The 20,699-nt window shown below is 41.0% G+C and overlaps 1 protein-coding gene and 1 long non-coding RNA gene across 2 annotated transcripts in view; one reads left to right on the top strand and one right to left on the bottom strand.

The window, feature by feature from the left end:
• Positions 1 to 20,699, bottom strand: part of siah1 (siah E3 ubiquitin protein ligase 1) — a 37,751-nt gene that overhangs the window by 13,991 nt on the left and 3,061 nt on the right. Inside the window, exon 2 of the mRNA XM_077568373.1 lies at positions 5,423 to 5,479. Coding sequence (XP_077424499.1) covers positions 5,423 to 5,432 — 10 coding nt within the window. The 5' untranslated portion in view covers positions 5,433 to 5,479. The remainder of the gene's footprint in view (positions 1 to 5,422; positions 5,480 to 20,699) is intronic.
• Positions 16,499 to 17,755, top strand: LOC144053814 (uncharacterized). Its single transcript, XR_013294517.1, has 3 exons — positions 16,499 to 16,963; positions 17,049 to 17,120; positions 17,204 to 17,755. It is a non-coding gene; the product is annotated as an uncharacterized LOC144053814 (long non-coding RNA).

Here is a 20,699-nt window from a genome sequence, read left to right as displayed (position 1 = left end):
CTTTTGGGCATAGAGTTTACCAGAGCTTCACAGGTTGCCACTGGAACCCTCCCTCTTCCACTCCTCCATGACATCATCATAGAGCTGGTGAATATTTAAGACCCTACACTCCTCCACCTTCGACATTAACTCTTTCACTGCCACTGACGTTTAAAGACGTCAAGTAAAAACCTACGGAGCACTGCCAATGACGTCAAAAGACGTCATCCAATGATTTTTTTTTTTTTTTTGAAACGGGTAAAGGAAACCCTTCCGCATGTCTGGTGAAAGTTGCCAGCCTGTCTGTTGTGCCTAATGACTATTTTTGGCCCCTAGAGGGCAGCGATGACTCTCTTTTGACAAGATCGGGTAGGCGTCAGTAGAGGCGGAGCTAGAGCGTCGAGCAGGAGATGAGAATGGAAGACAAAGGAAAAATGGCGGCCGGTCGCGAGGAGCTCACGCCCGAGCCGTTTTTTTCAAAGACCAAAAGCATCGCTGAAAGAGCACATTGATGATCATCATCGATGATGAAGATGAGGGTGGTGACTCCGTGGTTGGGAAGCATTGACGCGGCAGTAGAAGACGTTAGATGGAGCTAGATGGAGGAGGGAACGGGCAATGGCGAGCGTTTGCAAGCAGCTCTACACTTACAAGACGAAAGGCATCGACTAACGCTAAAATAGTTGTAAGAATTATTTTGGAGGATTATTATACATTTGCCGTGTTGAAGTAAATTGCCTCTTGGGAAACACAAGTCAACGTAATAGTGTAGTAATTTCTGTTTAGGATTGCTATGTATTGCAAAGGAGTGTTATTGTATTTGGTGAAGTTGCAAGTGGACGACTCAGCTGCCGAGTGGGGACAACTGATAAGAAGACGTGACGCACGTCAACGCCAGGGTCCCTGGACTTGCATGCCGCATTAGAGAGTGTGAAGTGAGATAGGAGTTGTTTTTCTCTTTCTGTCATGTAATCAGATGCCCCGATTAATACATATAAGGGGACTATTTGAATGATGAACCAAGAGAGACTCTGTACCGATCAAACTAAGGCTGCAGTTTTCTCTTCCTCATGACCAATCATGAGTAATAAATTTGGAACCAGATGCTTCTTCTCTCTTTATTTGATAAATGTCTACATCTGAACCTGACAATAGTACATTGATGACGACGATGATCATCATCGATGATGATGAAGGTGAATCCGAGCTTGACGGCGAAATTGGAACCGCTGACGCGGCGGCTATGACGGTGTCGTAACGCGGAGCGCAACCGAGCACGCACAGGCGGACGTTCGATTGGACGACGGAGAGTGCCCCGACTCCAATGCATATTCATCGGAGGAAGTGTGTACAGTCTGCTACTTGCTTTTTATTCCCCGGAAAAAAAGGCCGTCAAGAAAGTGTAACGTTTGCACGCAAAACGGACCAATGCGAAAGTGAAAGTAAACTGTTGTGTGTTGAGTCCTGGCGTCTCCTTGCACGCAGGAGAGCATTACAAAAGGAAAAACTGTATTTGAAACATCCACATAATTGTAAGTAGTACCACAGTTGCACACATTTGTAAATAGTTTGCAAAATTGTTTTGTCAAATTGTTACACTGTTGAATGGAAATAAACGTATTCTGCAATCAAAAAACACCTTTTCATTGTTGGTGAAAGCGTTTTACAGAAGTAAAGCACTATTTAGGTGTTTGTGGCATCATTCATGGACAAAAAGAAGTGTACAATTCACTAGAGTACATGAAATAACATCGTTTCACAAAAAGCTCTTTTTCTCCGTTTTTTGTTTCAAAACAGAGAATTTCGGTGAAAGTAACCATTTTCTATTGTTGATTACTGAAGAACGGAATAAGGTAGAAACAAACTTTTTTTTCTGATGAAAGATGAGAGTCCAATCTTTCATTTGGTAGTATGTGTGTTTCCATAGTCCAAACAACAATTACTGTGGACCTTGAAAGATCACTCAAAATGCTTAAATCGGCTGGCAGTGGGGACAACCCGTTTCTGAAAACGTCTGGCAGTGAAAGAGTTAACAGTGGCCTGTGTCGGACCACCTAAAATTAACCATTCAACACTTTTGATAAAAAATACAATACTTGAGAGTTATCTTGTATCAACTCATTAACTCCCAGGCATTTTCACTGAAGCAAAGATTTTGACAAATTTTTAAGGCCCACAGAATATTGTGTTCTATTGCTATAAAAACATGGAACCTAAAAAAGAAAGATTAGAGTCTCTTTCATCAGGAAAAAAAAGTATATTTGTATCTGTTTCCATTTTGCAGCAAATAGCATTAGAATATAGCTATGTTTAATCAATATTCACATTTCTGGTGAAAACACTGACAAAAAGAGCTTTGTTACAACATGGCCCTGGCTGATCTCTTATACTGTGCTGCCACCTGCTGGCCGTTTTGTCAATAACTATTATTGCTTTAAGCCAGTGGTTGTCAACCTCGGTCCTCGAGTACCCCTGTTCAGCCTGTTTTCCATTTCTCTGCTAAAAGAGGTGTTTCAAACGATAAGCTAATCAGCAAGCTCTACATTAAGGCTGTATTGATCTGACATAAAAAAAAACAGGCTGGATAGGGATACTCGAGGACCGGGGTTAAGAAACACTGCTTTAAGCCACCTCTTCAAGTCAGAAGCGCCATCAAAGCCTTCTGTATGCTCTTGCATTAAAAAATATATATATATATATAAAACATGTACAGTAATTTCTGGACTATAAGGTGCACCTGACTATTGACCTTTTGCACGTGTTGTCACAGCCCTCATAGGAACACCCCCTCCAGGACGCTGGACGGCAAAAGAGCCACTTGTCTGTATTGTAACCACTGAACCTCGTACAGCGTTAAGTCCTTTATCTAATCGATTATCTTATAAAATGCAGGGATGTGATTTGACCAAAGTGAAATTATCTGAAAATTTAGCCGGGGGTCTGGGGGTCGCTAGGTCCAGGGCAGTGCCCTGGTGGGGGGACAAGGGGGGCGGAGCCCCCCGGAGCTCATGGGTTTTCCGTGTTTTTAAGTACTTTCAATGCACTCACATGACAAAGAAATAGACAAAACAACAGCATAAATTTTCAATGTATATTGAACTATCCCATATAAAATGGCAGTTTTAGTCAACTCAAAATCAGTCACATTCAAAAACATTGGACTGCCTTTGCTTTTAAAAACTATCACTGAGAATATCATCATATCTAACTAATGTGATTACTAAGTTAACATAAATAATGTTGAAGAGTTCAAATTTCATGAACAAATTATTGTATCATGACCAAATGAAAAGTAACTCATATTAGAGCATACCACAAATGTCTTTGTTATAGCAGAAGATGTTATCTGTCGGAGTCATGTGCATACACAATGAACTACTAAAAAAAAAAAAAACGGAATTTTTTTTTTTTGGGGGGGAGATAAAAAAAAGCGGAATTCCGCGAATTAGTGGAAAAATCACATCCCTGAAAATGGTCATATCTTGCTGTGCGGTCGGTTGTACAGACAGACAAAGGAGTAAAGCAAATGTTGCTTTTTATCACATACCTACTAATGAAGACAAACGACGTCGATTGATAGCAGCACTCAACAGAAAGGACTGGCAGCCCACAAAGTATTCACAGATTTTAAGTGATCATTTTTTGCGAGGTTAGCAGATAAATGTTCAGACATTTTACTAGTAAACGTAACAAAGATTGTAACAGGTGTCGAATTGCGTGTTTCAAATCACATTAACGAGCCAGATAGTTAGCGTCCACACCAACTGCACAAACACACAGCTTAGTTTTAAAATGCACCTTCTTCAAAACTATTAAGTGCATTTGACTGTTTAATAATGGGGGATTTAGTCTTTGTGCTTGGAGTTTTTCCACTCTGGAGCCGGAGTCATATTCATGGAATTACTGCCTTGCTTGCCACTACGATAGTAATTTGTTCCATGCTAGTAAACATAGTACCATAACATCACAGCGTTTCGATATAGAACGGACTGTGTAAAAATAAGTCAGCATGATAAACAATTTTTACCTTTGCATTACGAGGTATATAGTCCCCCGGTGTGAGCATAGCATCTCGTCCCAGAGACTCAGCCAGCGACAAGTTTTTGAATCAGCAGTAAGTAGAAGAGACGGCATTGACTACATAATGATATAGGGTCGTGCGCTGTGAATTCCGGCTATGTCTGCGATTTGATTAACTTGGTAAAAACAGCAGGCAACAGAAGGTAAGGGGCTGTTTCCAAACTAGCGATCTCCAACTTAAGTAAATATCACGCTCTATGAGTCCCGACTAAATGTGCAACTTTGACTGACAGGCGACCTTCGGTTGAAGTAGTAGACTCCATGGCTCTATGGGCAAAATTAACTTTTAAATGGTAAAATAACAGTCGCTAAGTCTCTAAATCGCTCCGGGTCACGTCCACTTCCGTTCAACAATCATTTCCTTCCGCCGTCCATCATAGGGCAGTCACGTGATCACGTGACGTTGGTGCAAATGGTCAATAAGTCATGCTAGCTAAATTTGTGGAATACTTGAGTTTGTTACACATATAAGCTGCAGCCGACTGTAAGCCGCAGGTGTTTTAATGTTACCGCACCGGGTTTCCGCTTTCTTTTCCATAATAAGGGCGTAAATTGTCTCACTCTCATTCTGTCTTTCCTACTGTATATGGGCTCACTTGGTTTGTTTTGCTCTGCCTGATGCTCTTGCGCTTCCTTTATAGTGCGCCCCCTTGTGATCTGATGGATAAGCCGCACCTTTGTATTAGCCGCAGGGTCCAATGCAAGTGAAAAAAGTAGCAGCTTATAGTCCAGAAATGACTGTAAACACGTTTTTGGGAGGGAAGGAAAAAGTATTTAAAAACATTTTTACATGGGATTGAAAGCGGTTATTATGAATTGCTTTCTTTTATTATGAATCATATCATTTATATCCTACAGTCATTTGTTTTTGTTTTGCAAAGTGGTGTTAAGTCTTGCAGTGATGAAGTGACGAGTTCTGTTGATTTGCTGTGTTGTCATCCTCAAAAACGGCATGTTTGTTCAATCAATGATATTGCATCAAATATATCAAGCAATTTTCAACACTCAAGCATGATGAATAATTTGTAATAATAATACATTAAACACATATGTGGGGACCGACTAATAGATTTTTGAAAAAAAATGTTAAACTGACCAAATTCTGACATGTGCCCAAGGCCAGCAATATGTACAGGGCCAGTGTTAGTTCTGGGAGGGCCACCACAATTTGGGTCTTGGTAGCCCGAACGAAAAGGCTTAATGTAGAACCCTGCCTGGAGTCTCAATTGTATTTTGAATTATTTCAAGCACACAGAGTTACTTTTTGTATTAAATGCACAATAAAAATGAAGCTGCTTTGAATTGCCTTCTAAAGTTAATTGAAGAGGATATGCCCTCACCATGACATAAAAAAAGCACTTACCTTCGTCCATAAGATTTCCAAATAAGGCTTTCGTCTTCTCTTGAAATGTGGGGACCTCTGAAAAGAAAGAAACGGGGGAAAATGCAAAATTAGTCTGACAAAACACAACAAATCAAATGGTTACAATTGATGGAAAACTTGTTTTAAATGAATACAGTGTGGCATTTTACAGTATATCCACTAGTTTTAAGTTTCCTTTCTCTGATAATGAGATGATACAATGTTTCAGGCCATTTTGAACCTACTTTTATTTGAAACAACATGGAAAAACACTGATATTTTTGGTCACATTTCTGATCACAATTCTAGAGCCAAACAGAACCTGTTTTTTTACTCGTTCTTTAGAGACATAAGAAAGGTTGTTAACTCTGACTACCAGACGTTTTCAGAAAAGGGATGCTGTCAGTGCCAGCTGATTTAAGCATTTTGACTGATCTTTCAAGGTCCACAAAAAACTTTGTGTTTGGACTATGGAAACACACATACTACCAAATGAAAGATTGAACTCTCATCTTTAATCAGAAAAAAAAGTTTGTTTCTACCTTATTCCGTTTTTCAGTAATCAACAATAGAAAATGGTTAGTTTCACCCAAATGCTCTGTTTTGAAACAAAAAACGGAGAAATCAAGCTTTTTGTGAAACGATATTTCATGCACTCCAGTGAATTTGACACCTTTTTTTTACCTAAACAGTGCTTTACTTCTGTAAAACACTACCGCCAACACTGAAAAAGTGTTTTTTGATAGCAAAATACGTTTATTTACATTCAACAGTGTAACAATTTGACAAAACAATTTGGCAAACTATTTACAAATGTGTGCAACCATGGTACTATTTGCAATTGTGTGGATGTTTCAAATACAGTTTTTCTTTTTGTAACACTCCCCTGCGTGCAAGTGGACGCAGCAGGGTTTGCACAACAGATTAGTTTCACTGCGATGGCTCCTTCGCGTGCAGACGATACATTTTCTTGCCGGCCTTTTTTCCAGGGAATAGCAAGTATATACTGCAGTGTATGTTTGGCCATGTTGCCATCAAGTCTACTCTCAGGATCATGATACGGTGACGTTACGTCTGGCTTCCTCGTTGTCCTTCAGTTCCTATATCGGGTGGTTGATCCAGCTTATCCGCTCCATTCATGGTGGCATCGTAGTCCATAACCAGTGTCTTCTCCGTGATCAGACTGTACCCACTCCTCCGATGAATATGCATTGGACTCAGGGCACTCTTCGTTGTCCGATTGAACGTCCGCCTGTGCTTGGTTGTGCTCCGTGTTTTCCGGCGTTAGCATCGCTAGCCGGTGAGGCTTTATGACGTGATCATAGCCGCCGCGTCAACGCTTCCAACTTCGGCGTCAAACGCGGAGTCACCATCATCATCATCGTCGTCATCAATGTGCTTTTTAGCATTGGTCGATGCTTTTCATCTTTGAAAAAAATGCTCAAGCGTGAGTTGCTTGCCACCGGTCGTCATTATGGCTTCCTGAGCCATTGTCCCCTCAACACTCTAGCTCCGCCTCACGTCTTCTACTGACGCCTACCCAATCTTGTCCAAAGACAGTCATCGCTGCCATCTAGGGGCCAAAAATAGGCATTATACTAACTAGATCTGCTTGATACTTTCAGCACAGCTGGCCAAGACTTTCCTCCACCCGTTTCCAAAAAAAAAAAAAAACTTGGTGAACGTCTTTTAACGTCTTTGGCGCTCCTCCGTAGGATGTTACTAAACGTTATTTAACGTTTTTGGCAGTCAAAGAGTTAGGAAAGCAATTGATTAGCGGCATAGCCAACTGACAAATTTACTAAGTGACAAAAAATTTAATGGGCATTTAAGGGATTTTAACCGCAGCCTTTCATCTTAATTGTTGAAAGGCAAAACACGTCATTTGCTGCTCCAAATGACAAAGGGCAAACTGTGGTAACAATCGCACTCATGCCATGAATAAACTAGTGATGAGTCGAATATTTGGCCACTGAAAATTTTCGTCCGAAAATGGCAAAAATGTGCTTTTTCGGCATTCGGCCAAATAAATTCCAAGCCGAAATAATATGGCCGAAAGAGGATGTTGTGGTGATGCAAGCAAAAAATAAAAAAAACGCTGCACGCAAGTGTCTGTTAGAATTCAATACCAAACACGGGAGTGAGTATCCGCCTTGCTGCTCGCTGGCGTTTATAAGTACCGGCAGCCTTATTGTGCACACCGGAGAAGGAGAGGATCGCTTGGTAAACCATGTTTAAAAAAGAGAGTGCAGAGTACTGCAGCACCTTCTTTTTTTTCTTTGATGAGAGCCCCTCGAGCGCTTCCACTTTTTCACTTGCATTCTGGTGGCCATGCTAAATACTTTAGCTAATGTTAGCACTAATGCTATCAACAGTTTTAAGCCGAAGCCGATTAGATGGCGCGAACAAATGTATTTATTTATTTTTAAACTTTGGTAAATATGTGAATGTGCCGCTCCAAATAGCCTACAAATGTGTCATCCGCACCACACGCATCCAGCTAAGCCGTACCTTTGTGTTAGCCGCAGGGTCCAATGCAAGTGAAAAAAGTAGCATCTTATAGTCCAGAAATTACTGTAAACACGTTTTTGAGAGGGAAGGAAAAAGTATTTAACTCTTTGACTGCCAAAAACGTTAAATGGCGTTTAGTAAAAACCTACGGAGGGCCGCCAAGGACGTTAAAAGACGTTATCCAATTTTTATTTTTATTTTGGGAAACGGGTGGAGGAAAGCCTTGGCCAGCGGTGGTGAAAGTTTCAAGCAGATCTAGTTAGCCTAATGACTATTTTTGGCCCCTAGAAGGCAGCAATGACTCTCTTTTGACAAGATTGGGTAGTGGTCAGTAGAAGACGTGAGGCGGAGCTAGAAGGGACAATGGCTGGGGAAGGGAAGAGAACATGGCGACCGGTTGCAAGCAGCTCACGCTCGAGCAGTTTTTTTCAAAGACAAAAGCATCGACCAACGCTAAAGAGCACATTGATGACGATGATGGTCATCATCGATGATGATGACGGTGACTCCGAGGTTGGAAGCGTCGACGCGGCAGTAGAAGATGTGAGGCGGAGCTAGATGGCTGAGGAAGCGAACAATGGTGACCGGTTGCAAGCAGCTCACACTTGGGAATTTTTTTCAAAGATGAAAGGCATCGACCAACGCTAAAGAGCACACTGATGACGACGATGATCATCATCGATGATGATGATGGTGACTCCGAGGTTGACGCGGCGGCTATGACGACGTCATAAAGGTTCACGGGCTAGCGATGCTAACACCGGAAAATGCGGAGCACAACCGAGCACGCTCAGGCGGACATTCAATCGGACGACGAAGAGTACCCCGAGTCCACTGCATATTCATCGGAGGAGTGGGTACAGTCTGCTACTTGCTATTCCCCGGAAAAAAAGGCCGTCAAGAAAGTGTAACGTCTGCACGCGAAACGGACAATCGAAGTGAAATGTATCTGTTGTGCAAATCCTGCTCCGTCTCCTTGCACGCAGGGCAGTGTTACAAAAAGAAAAACTGTATTTGAAACATCCACATAATTGTAAATAGTACCACAGTTGCACACATTAGTAAATAGTTTGCGAAATTGTTTGATGGCAGCGATGACTCTCTTTGGACAAGATCGGGTAGGCGTCAGTAGAAGACGTGAGGCGGAGCTAGAGTGTTGAGGGGAGAACGGCTGAGGAAGCAAAAATGGCGACCGGTTGCAAGCAGCTCACGCTTAAGCATTTTTTTCAAAGACGAAAAGCATCGACCAATGCTAAAGAGCACATTGATGATGATGATGATGATGGTGATGGTGAAGTTGGAAGCGTTGACGCGGCGACCTCGGTCACATCGTAAAGCCTCACCGGCTAGCGATGCTAACGCCGGAAAACGTGGTGCACAACAGAGTACTTCTGCACAGGCGGACGTTCAATCGGACGATGAAGAGTACCCCGAGTCCAATGCATATTCATCGAAGGAGTGGGTACAGTCTGATCACGGAGAAGACACTGGTTCTGGACTACGATGCCACCATGAATGGAGTGGATAAGATGGATCAGAACATCTCTTACCACCCGGTATAGGAACTGAAGGACATGAGGAAGCCAGACGTAACACCAGGTCACCGTATCATGATCCTGAGAGTAGACTTGATGACAACATGGCCAAACACACACTGCAGTATATACCTGCTACTCCCCGGAAAAAAAGGCAAAAGGGGCAATCGCAGTGAAACTAATCTGTGGTGCAAATCCTGCTGCGTCCCCTTGCACGCAGGGGAGTGCTCCACAAAAAGAAAAACTGTAGTTGAAACATCCACACAATTGTAAATAGTACCACAGTTGCACACATTTATAAATAGTTTGCCAAATTGTTTTGTCAAATTGTTACACGGTTGAATGTAAATATATGTATTTTGCTATCAAAAAACACTTTTTCATTGTCCATTGGTGGTAGTGTTTTACAGAAGTAAAGCACTGTTTAGGTGTTTGTGGCATCATTCATGGAAAAAAAAAGGTGTCAAATTCACTAGAGTGCATGAAATAATATTGTTTCACAAAAAGCTTGATTTCTCCGTATTTTGGTCCAAAACAGAGCATTTGGGTGAAACTAACCTATTTTCTATTGTTGATTACTGAAAAACTGAATAAGGTAGAAACTTTTTTTTTCGATGAAAGATGAGAGTTCAATCTTTCATTTGATAGTATCTGTGTTTCGATAGTCCAAACACAAAATTTTCTGTGGCCCTTGAAAGATCAGTCAAAATGCTTAAATCAGCTGGCACCCCCACGTTCTCTTTTCTGAAAATGCTTGGCAGTCAAAGAGTTCAGAAAGTAGAGTTTTAACCCGAATATTTGGCTGCATGTAAGCGTAGTCACTCATGCTTACAATTGCTACAGTTGCCTTAAACACGTCATGATCATATTTCACTCGAGTGGTCGCCCCATTAGGTCAACGTGCTTGAAGGTACATTGAAGCTGCAATAAAAGAGCAATACCTCTCCAACTACGCTTCTTTTTTTGCACGAGGCTGAATTTGTGACAATTAACTTTTAAATTGCAGATTTTCTTCGATCTAAAATCTGATTACCAGGATATTGTTGAGGTAAGTGTTAGATTAAATTTCTTCTTTAGATCCTGTTCCTACATTCACTGGAGGCACTGTCACTTGGGGGAGGTTCCAAGCATTTTTGTTGAACTGTCACTCAAGACTCCACTCCCCATGCAGTTGATACCACGCCCAACATGGAGTGCTGGGCGATATGGAAAAATTCTTCTATCACGATATATGCTATTTTATGTCAAATAACGATGACGATGTGCCACAATATATTCTGTTATTCTTTAAAAAAAAATCTACAACACAGTATGACTTTACGTTTTCTCATTTTATGTGTGTGCTTAAGTGACATTAAACAGATGTGTATCAAATGAGAAATGCAGTAGTGCTGTAGAGTAGTAGAGTAGTGCTGCTATAATTATTATCAGACGCAAACAGAAGAGGCACAGTGACATTTTTCACAAAATTTATTCATCTAAATAAGAGGAATAAAAAAATGTTCAAAGAGAAATTGATTAAAAATAAATAAAAATGCGAGCTCTACTGTGTAATGTAATTTTGAGAACATTTATTGTGTAGATGTCTAAAGTCAAAATCAAAACTCAGGACTACATTGTCAAAACAAATAACATTTACCGGTAGTGATGTTAAATGTAGGGATGCACGATATCGGTGGCCGATAATTATCGGCAATTATCAATCAGTTTGACATCATACAGATAAACCAGATAATAAAGAAATTTGCCGATAATAAGACATGCCACGTTTGTCCATCTATTGTGGCTCAAGTTGTGCCCAACTCTTCAACCCCTCCCCTCTCCTATGGTGGTGTTGCATATTTGTGATGTCATAATGCCCACGACCTTGTGTTCACAGAAGATGCATCATGGCGACATGGCAGTCGCCAGTGTGGCCTTTCTTTTCTGTTAAATTTATAAAACATGTCTGTTTTGTTTTTGGCAAACTCAAAATGAATTACTGTTTGTCTTTGCAGAGATATCAATAAAATGATGCTTCATGGTTCTTTACACAATGTTTCAATGTATTTGTACATGTTAGGACTTGAAAGTATATTTGTATTCAAGTTCATTTTGCAAACAATTATCGGCTTACTTATCGGTTATCGACATCGGCACTTCCTAAATTATTGGTTTATCGTATCGGTTGAAAAAAGCATTATCGTACATCCCTAGTTAAATGCATTTACTTTTGTATATCCATCCATTTTCTGACCCGCTTATCAATATTAAAAAAAAAAAAGTTTAATCCTTCTTCCGGCTGACGTACATGACGCCGTAACAATCACATCACTTCCCGTTTACCGAATTGTGTAGCATTAGTTTCTTTCTCCAGATACTCATTAAATTGCCTGTTATATATTGCTGTTCAAAGTTGGACACGCCTCACTTTAACGCGGTTCCAACGAGACTTTTGTGAAAAGCGTAATCGATCACCCAAGCACTTACTGCCACGTCAACGATAACATTAGCCGGTTAGCATAGCAGTTAGTATGGCTTCTCCGTCTTTCTCACTAATCAATCCTCGTAATCACTTCGTGAGAATGTCGGTACTTGCAACTTTTATACGCCCCCATGCAGGCTATCATTAGTAACTCTAGGAGCGAAAGCGCAACGTGTTTATGTGTAGTATTAGCCAGCCAAAGCCCGTTGCTATGCTAGTAGAACCGATCTTGTCTCGACTTAGAGTACCTGCTTGTAGGTAATGTAAACATCTCAGTGAAGCTTTTGGGGCTGCCCTCGCCATTCAATTTTTGGAAAAACTTTAAAATCCTTGTTTTAATGAGGCTAAAAATACGCATCATGTAGACACGTAAACTGCTATGCGAAACAGATTATTTCAAGCCTTGTGTTGGCCGAAAGGAGCGAGGGAGTGCGCAGCATTCTTTGAGGTGTTTTTTTTTTTCAAACAGTTAATATTTATGGGTTTATTGTTTTAGTTAAGTTTTTCGAAGTAGAAGGCTTCGTTGTTTGCCTTTACCCACTTTGTTTTCTATTAATTTTCATTGACTTTAAGCGGTTCAAATAATGGATGGATGGGTGGATGATAGTTGGCAGCGTAAGCTTGTAATGTATGACCGCTATGTATCATGATTCACTGTTATGTGTTGTTCAGGCTGCCACCTAGGGACAGCTGTGTGAAATAAGCATGTCAATGAATGCTTTGGTCTGCCAGACAAGCATTATGTCACTTATTTTGTTTGCTTTAATACAAATGCCAATAGACACGATAAAAAATTTTTTTATCGTCTTCACGATAATATCGTAACATTCGGGTCAGAAGTCTGAAACTCAAAAAAACAGATTGTAAAAAAAATATTTAAAAAAATAAAAAAAGATTTGAAACTAAAAAATAAGATCGGAATCTGAAAAGATAAAACATTCAACTGGAAAAATAAGACCTCAAATGTCAAAATATAATATAAAACGTGTGGCCCTAAGTTAATTCCATAATATTGTGCAACCCTATTCTATTCATTCATGTGTCAAATAAAACTAATAAAATAGTGGTTATACTGCAGTTTTAATTAAGGCTATAATTCACAAACAAAACAATGTTGTTTTATAGTAGCATTGCAAAACAAAGATTTGGCCACATGGTGCTCGGGGGGGGGGGGGGGGGGGGGTTGTTGTAGTTGGTAAGAGAAGGAAGGAAATTCCCAAACTTTCTGTCTTCCACTCTCTCCCGCTCCTGGAGTTCGGTAGGTGTCACTGCAGGGTGTGGAGCTGAGCCGGTGTCCAATATCAGCACTAACTGAGTATGCTCACAATGACTGACTGACTGACTCAATCACTCCGCGCCCTCTTCACCATCTATATGCTAGCCAAACTAATAACTCCTTCATCCCTACTACTTGCTTTCCTTTTTTTCCCATATACCTACTCATGTTTGTAGTGTTTTCAGCAGCATAACTGTTAACCATGGACATTCTCCCGCTCGTTCCCCCTGACCCCCCCCCCCCCCACCTGCCACTACCTCTGCTCAACTCGATTTGCAGGGCTCAGATTTCAGCCTCGTCTGTCTGTAGGCTCTACCACCAGCTGCCCTCTCCGACACCATCTCATTTTTCTTTTCACAATGTACTGCTCATTGCATATAGTCCAAACTATGGTGGCCCTCAAATGCAAATCGTAAAAGCAAATGGAGAGAAAAAAAAAAGGAAAATAAATAATAATAATTAAATATACAGTGCTGCTCAAAAGTTTGTGAACCCCACAGGCATGGTCAGATTTTTTGTATAAAATATTAATATAATCTTATTAAATGTTTAGTCATACCCACATTTACAATGCTGACATTGAAAATAATGGACTTGAACAAAAAGAATAATATTGTCATTCATTCTTGAACAAAAGTTGTTGATTTAAGAAAAACTCTGATTTCATGGGTGCAAAAGTATGTGAACCTCTCACTTAATCGGACATTGCACCTCCTCTTGCAATGAGAACTTCATCCAAAGACTTTCTTTAGTGATTTATCAGTCTTTCACATCTACTTTAATAGATTTTTGCCACTCTCCCTTGCAAAATGCAGCCAATTGAGAAAAGGTTGGATGGGCGTCTAGCATAAACTGCCCGCTTCAGGTCCCGCCACAGTATTTTGAAATAATTCAAGTCAGGATTTTAACTGGGCACATCCAGAACAGGAATCTTGTTGTTCTTCATCCATTGCTGGAATGCTTTGGCTTATTGTCATGCTGCATGATCAATCGTCTACCAGGCTGTAACTTCACAAAGGACGGGTTCAGGTTATGTTCCAGGATTTTACAATATTCCTCTGAAATCATGATTCCCTGGATTATGTGGAGTTGTCCAGGTCCTGGGGATGAAACGCCAGCCCGGAATTTGACACTATTACCCCCATGCTCTAGGGTGAAGGTTCTTTTGCTAGTATGCAGAGTTGACTTTTCACCAAACATCACTGTTTTAGTTGTGACCAAACAGTTCAATTTTGGACTCATCTGTCCACAGAAGAGACTTCCAAAAAGCTTCAGTGTTGTCCAGGTATTTTGTAAGCAGAGGCTTTTACCTAGCAAGCCTTCCATGAAAGCCTTGTCGATTGACTTTTCTTCTGATTGTTGAAGCATTCACACGTGTCCCTGATTCAGCAAAAGAGGTCTGCAAATCACTTGATATGAAGTTCGAGTTGGCTTTTCACCTGAATGATCCTTTTTCTTGTGGTTCTTGCTGATATTTTAGAAGGCCGTCCACTTCTAGGCAGGATTGTAGTAATTTTCGGTTTTCTCTAGTTGCAGATGATTTGCTTCACAGTGGAATGAGGAAGCTCAATTTTTTTTGGATGACTTTATAGCTTTCCCCAGAGAGATGTGCTGTCACTACCTACTTCCTGAGGTCCCCTTAGATTTCTCTTCCTCTCAGCATGACTGACCTGTATGGGTTCACCTGGGTAAGACTAAAGTGACGTGGTTTTGTCTCAGTTTTAGTCAGTAATGCACAATTATGATTTGGGATTTCTCACGGGGATTGGCGCTACAATATATGGTCAAATGGAGGCAGTTCTCAATGCAAACGTGACTAAATTTGCGCAAGCTTGACAATTTAAAACAGGTGGTATTTATCAACACACAGTACTACTTTAACTTTACAGTGTGTGCTGGTAAAAATTTCATCCGGTCGCACGGCGTGAGTACATATGTTTTAATTAGTGGTGCAATGGCTCATCTTTGAACTGCGATCCATATGGATTAAGCGCCACGATTTAGGTCGTACATAATCCACGGAAAGCGCTGCGAAGGCCAACTTCAAAATAAAAGCCAACTAATACATTGGTGTCAGTGCAATTGACAGTGACGCCAAAAATATCGCTAATTAATTAGTCTGTCATTGTAAGATACGGCAAAAGTCTCCGGCGTTACCAACTAATGGGAGCGTAAACACTGACATTGCTCGCATTAGGTGAGATTCAAGATGCATTAAATGCAGTCAGACATTTCAAAGTCAGACAGAAAAAAAAGTCAATCAATGCATTAAACGTTAATAATAGCAAATATCAACGATACTACTTTGTCATGGTATCATTACTATCGATACATGGTAGAGTTTCAGCAGTCAGCTGCGCGGACGCTTTTGCAGCGCAGCCTCAGCAGACAGCCTCTGGCAGCCAGGAGAGCCCACACAGCGACCTTGCTTGCTCAGCGGCGGCAGGGGGGCTAAACCAGCCGGTCAAGAAAAAGCAAGATGCCTTGTTGTTTTGTTATCAGCCATTAGCCGGCTACCGCAGTTAGCTTTATGCTCAGTGACTGTTGTTTTGTTATTAGCCATTAGCCGTAGTGGACCCGTGTAGAGCTGTTTCAAGTTGTGCCTCATAGCCTGTGTTTAGTAACATCAGGGCTCATTTGCAACCCAAGAAGGGCAAGACTCACAGAGGAGAATATTGACATGCTTGTCTATATTATAAAAAAAAATCTCAAAGAAACTACAGACTAGTGATACGACAAACTTAGTCATTCATAGAATAAAGTGCACTTTCTAAATCCTTTATATGCCTAAATAGATATTTGCACTTTTAAATTTAACTCTTTCACTGCCACTGACGTTTAAAGACGTCAAGTAAAAACCTACGCTTCACTGCCAATGACGTCAAAAGACGTCATCCAATGATTTTTTTTTGAAACGGGTAGAGGAAACCCTCCCGCATGTCTGGTCAAAGTTTCAAGTCTGTCTGTTGTGCCTAAGGACTATTTTTGGCCCCTAGAGGGCAGCGATGACTCTCTTTTGACAAGATCGGGTGGGCGTCAGTAGTATAAAAGGCCAGGCGGGGCTAGAGCGTCGAGGAGTAGACGAGAGTTGAGGAGAGACGAAAAATGGCGACCGACGGTAAGAAGCAGACCACGCTTGATCGATTTTTTGGAAAAGGAGAAGCATCAACCAGTGCTAAAGTGCACCATTATGATGACCGCGATGATGATGGTGATAAGGAGGTTGACGCCGAAGCTGCAGCATTGACGCGGCGGCAGCTTCGTTCACGTCCTCAGGTCTCAGAGGCTAGCGGTGCTAGCGCCGGAAAACGTCGTGCACGACCGAGCACTTCTGCACGCGAGGACGTTCAATCCGACGAAGGTGATGATGATGGCGACAATGAGGTTGATGCCGAAGTTGCAGCGTTGACGCGGCGGCAGCTTCGACCGCGTGTTAAGGCCTCGGAGGCTAGCGGTGCTAGCGCCGGAAAACGTGGTGCACGACCGAGCACTTCTCCGCACGAGGACGTTCAATCGGACGACGACGAAGAGTATCCTGAGTCCGATGGATATTCTTCGGAGGAGTGGGTACAGTCTGACCACGGAGAAAGTGATTCGGACAGTATTTCATCCGCAGAAGACGTCGAAGGTAAGCACAAACTTGCTATGAGATACTTTTCTAGCACGCTGCTAGCACCTCGTGTAACGTGAATGTGCATTCATAGATCGTGGATCGTGCTCACAGCGACGTCCCACTGCAAAGACGACAAAGAGAGGTATAAAAAAAGTGTTTTCAATACACCGCAACAACAAAAGAAAACGCTCTTTCGATATTATTGTAATTGTATATATTTCTTTCAGCTGCAGCTCAGAGTGACGCTCCTCGGAGTGAGCAGAATAAAGGTCCATCAACCAGTGGATCCAAGAAAAAACGTAAATATATATATTTATATATATATATTGCATCACACTGATCTAAAATGAATATTATATGATATTGAAATGTATATTTGCAGATCCCCAAAAATCTGGCTGGCATGAAGCAGGCTGGCAGCCAAACTCCTTCCCCTTCACTGTGGAGCCAGGACCAAGAGGTGCCGCAGCAGAGCTGAATTCAACCCGGCCAGTTGACTTCCTGCAGCTCTTCATCACAGACGAACTTCTGCAGCACATTGCTGATCAGACAAACTTATTTGCACGTCAGTCAATGCAAAAACGGGCGGAAAGTCTGCCACACTGCAGGAGTCGTGCTTGGAAGCCAGTGTCTGTGTCTGAGCTCAAAACGTTTTTTGCACTCCAATTCCTTACTGGGTATATAAACAAGCCCAGTATCGAAATGTATTGGACTCAGGACGAAATAGAGACGACACCATTCTTCAGTCGCGCAATGCCTCGAAACCGCTTCCAGCTCATCTGGAGTTTCCTGCACTTCAACGACAACGAGACGGCACACAGTTCAGACGACAAACTATTTAAAATTCGTCCTGTGTTCAATCACGTTGTAAACAAGTTCAAGGAACTGTTTCAACCGGGCAGGAATATTTGTATTGATGAGGGAATGATGAGTTTCCAGGGACATCTTTCGTTCAAAGTGTACAACCCCCAAAAGCCGGTCAAATATGGGATCAAATCATACATTTTGTGTGACTCCCAAATTGTTTCAATATGCAACCCTATGTTGGCATTAGTTGTTCTCTCCCCGATACAGTGTTCAACTTACTGGATCGTCTGCCAGGAAATGGGTACACACTATTCATGGACAATTTTTATAACTCTATTGCTTTGTGTGAACGTCTCCTGGCAGCGCGCACCAATGTTTGTGGAACGCTGAGGAAGAACAGGGGTGAACCCAGTGAGATAACGTGCCTAACCAACACTGGCCTTGGGGTGGGGGGGAAACTGGTAAGGCACAACACAAATGTTTTAATTGTGGCATGGCAGGACAAACGTTTGTTGAGGATGGTGACAACGTTTCACAAAGATGAAATGCGGACAGTGGAGGTGTGGCGGAAGGCACAAAAAAAAAAGTGCCTTTCGAAAAACCAATTTGTGTTGTGGACTACAATTCCAAGATGAATGGAGTGGACAAGATGGATCAAAACATCTCGTACCACCCATTCACACGGAAAACGTTGAAGTGGCACAAAAAGTTTGTTGCCTATCTTTTCCAAATATGCATGTTCAATGCTTACATATTGTACAAAAAAAAAATGGGACGAGTCAACCTTTTTTGGAGTTCATCCAGCAGGTGGTGAGAGGGTGGCTGTTGCCACAAGACCAGGAGGAAGTTGGGATGGAAGAGCATGAGGAAGCCAGACAAAATACTAGGTCACCGTATTTTGATCCTGAAAGCCGACTTGATGGTAACATGGCCAAACACACGCTGGAACACATGCCTGCTACTTCCCGGAAAAAAAAGCCAGCAAGAAGGTGTCGGGTCTGCATGCGAAGGGGCATTCGCAGTGAGACAAGGCTGTGGTGCAAATCTTGCAGTGTCCCCTTGCACGCAGGCGAGTGTTACACTGTTTACCACACAAAAGTAAAATTTATGTAGTTCAAACATCTACACAATTGTAAATAATCACACATGCACTGTTGTACACCTTTGTAAATAGTTTGTCAAATTGTTAGTTTTCTATGTAAATAAACTGTTTTTTTTGTTATAAAAAAAGACTTTTTCATTGTTGGTGGTACTGTTTTATAGAAGTAAAGCACTATTTAGGTGTTTGTGGCATCATTCATGGACAAAAAGAAGTGTACAATTCACTGAAGTGCATGAAATAACATCGTTTCACAAAAAGCCGTTTTTCTCCACTTTTTGTTTCAAAACAGAGAATTTCGGTGAAAGTTACCATTTTCTATTGTTGATTACTGAAGAACGGAATAAGCTAGAAACAAACTTTTTTTTCTGATGAAAGATGAGAGTCCAATCTTTCATTTGGTAGTATGTGTGTTTCCATAGTCCAAACACAACATTTTCTGTGGACCTTGAAAGATCACTCAAAATGCTTAAATCGGCTGGCAGTGGGGACAACCCGTTTCGGAAAACGTCTGGCAGTGAAAGAGTTAAGCATTTAATTTTTTTTTTTTTTTTAAACTGCTCGTTAACTTTGTGTAGTTTACTACCTCAAAATATTGTTGATTATTATTTCTAATTGTGTAGTTTACTACCACAAAATATAGTTCTGATTACTTGTATAGTTAACAACCTCAAATTTTTTCTTATTGTTGTTTCCTGGGTGTTTTTGCCTCAGAGGCTCAGACATCCCAAAATGTTGTCATTGTGGTATTTTTTGTATGACATTCTTTCATTTGTGTTCATTATAATTTATTTGCATGTAAAAACGTTTTTTATTTTTCATTTTCTGGTTATTAATAAATTTATCTAATTAGTTATTTATTTTTGCGGTTATTTGCCATGTTCGGATTATTTGTTTCCCACGGCTTCTGCACAGCTATATATCCCACTCCCAAACACATGGTTGCTTTGTGATTGGTCCGAACCACCAGTTGTTCGGATCAGTGAAAATCAGCAGGCTCGGTACAAGATGGATTCGCTGGAGTTTGTGAACTAGCAAATACCGCAAGAATTCAGCTTGCAGAGCGAGGTTAGAGCTTTCTGACGTGTGTACAAACTTGGGTTTTGTTGTCGCAATAGGAACAGAACTGCATGGCAAAACACTGTACATATGTAGATTTTTATAATCAAATCCATTATAGTTCTGACACTCTGAAAACAAAGCTCTACTTCCACAAGCAGGAGAAAACATTTAACAATGATAAATTAATTACCTTGAATTTGATGAATATCAAAAAGCTACAAAAACAACATTTGGCTCCATTATTAACTCTTTCACTGCCAGACGTTTTCAGAAACGGGATGTCGCCAGTGCCAGCCGATTTAAGCATTTTGACTGATCTTTCAAGGTCCACAGAAAATGTTGTGTTTGGACTATGGAAACACACATACTACCAAAGTTTGTTTCTACCTTATTCCGTTCTTCAGTAACAGGGATGTGATTTGACCAAAGTGAAATTATCTGAAAATTTAGCCGGGGGTCTGGGGGCCGCTGGCACCCAGCTAGGTCCAGGGCATACATTTTCAATGTATATTGAACTATCCCATATAAAATGGCAGTTTTAGTCAACTCAAAATCAGTCACATTCAAAAACATTGGACTGCCTTTGCTTTTGAAAACTATCACTGAGAATATCATCATATCTAACTAATGTGATTACCAAGTTAACACATAAATAATGTTGAGGGGTTCAAATTTCATGAACAAATAATTGTATCATGACCAAATGAAAAGTAACTCATATTAGAGCATACCACAAATGTCTTTGTTATAGCAGAAGATGTTATCTGTCGGAGTCATGTGCATACACAATGAACTACTAAAAAAAAAGAAAAAAAAAATCGATTTTTTTTTGGGGGGGGAGATAAAAAAAGCGGAATTCCGCGAATTAGCGGAAAAATCACATCCCTGTCAGTAATCAACAATAGAAAAT

The sequence above is a fragment of the Vanacampus margaritifer genome, chromosome 6 (genome assembly GCF_051991255.1).
Source record: "Vanacampus margaritifer isolate UIUO_Vmar chromosome 6, RoL_Vmar_1.0, whole genome shotgun sequence".
NCBI classification, from domain to species: domain Eukaryota; kingdom Metazoa; phylum Chordata; class Actinopteri; order Syngnathiformes; family Syngnathidae; genus Vanacampus; species Vanacampus margaritifer.
Note: the sequence above shows the minus strand (reverse complement) of the source record. Positions and strands in the feature narration are given on the sequence as shown.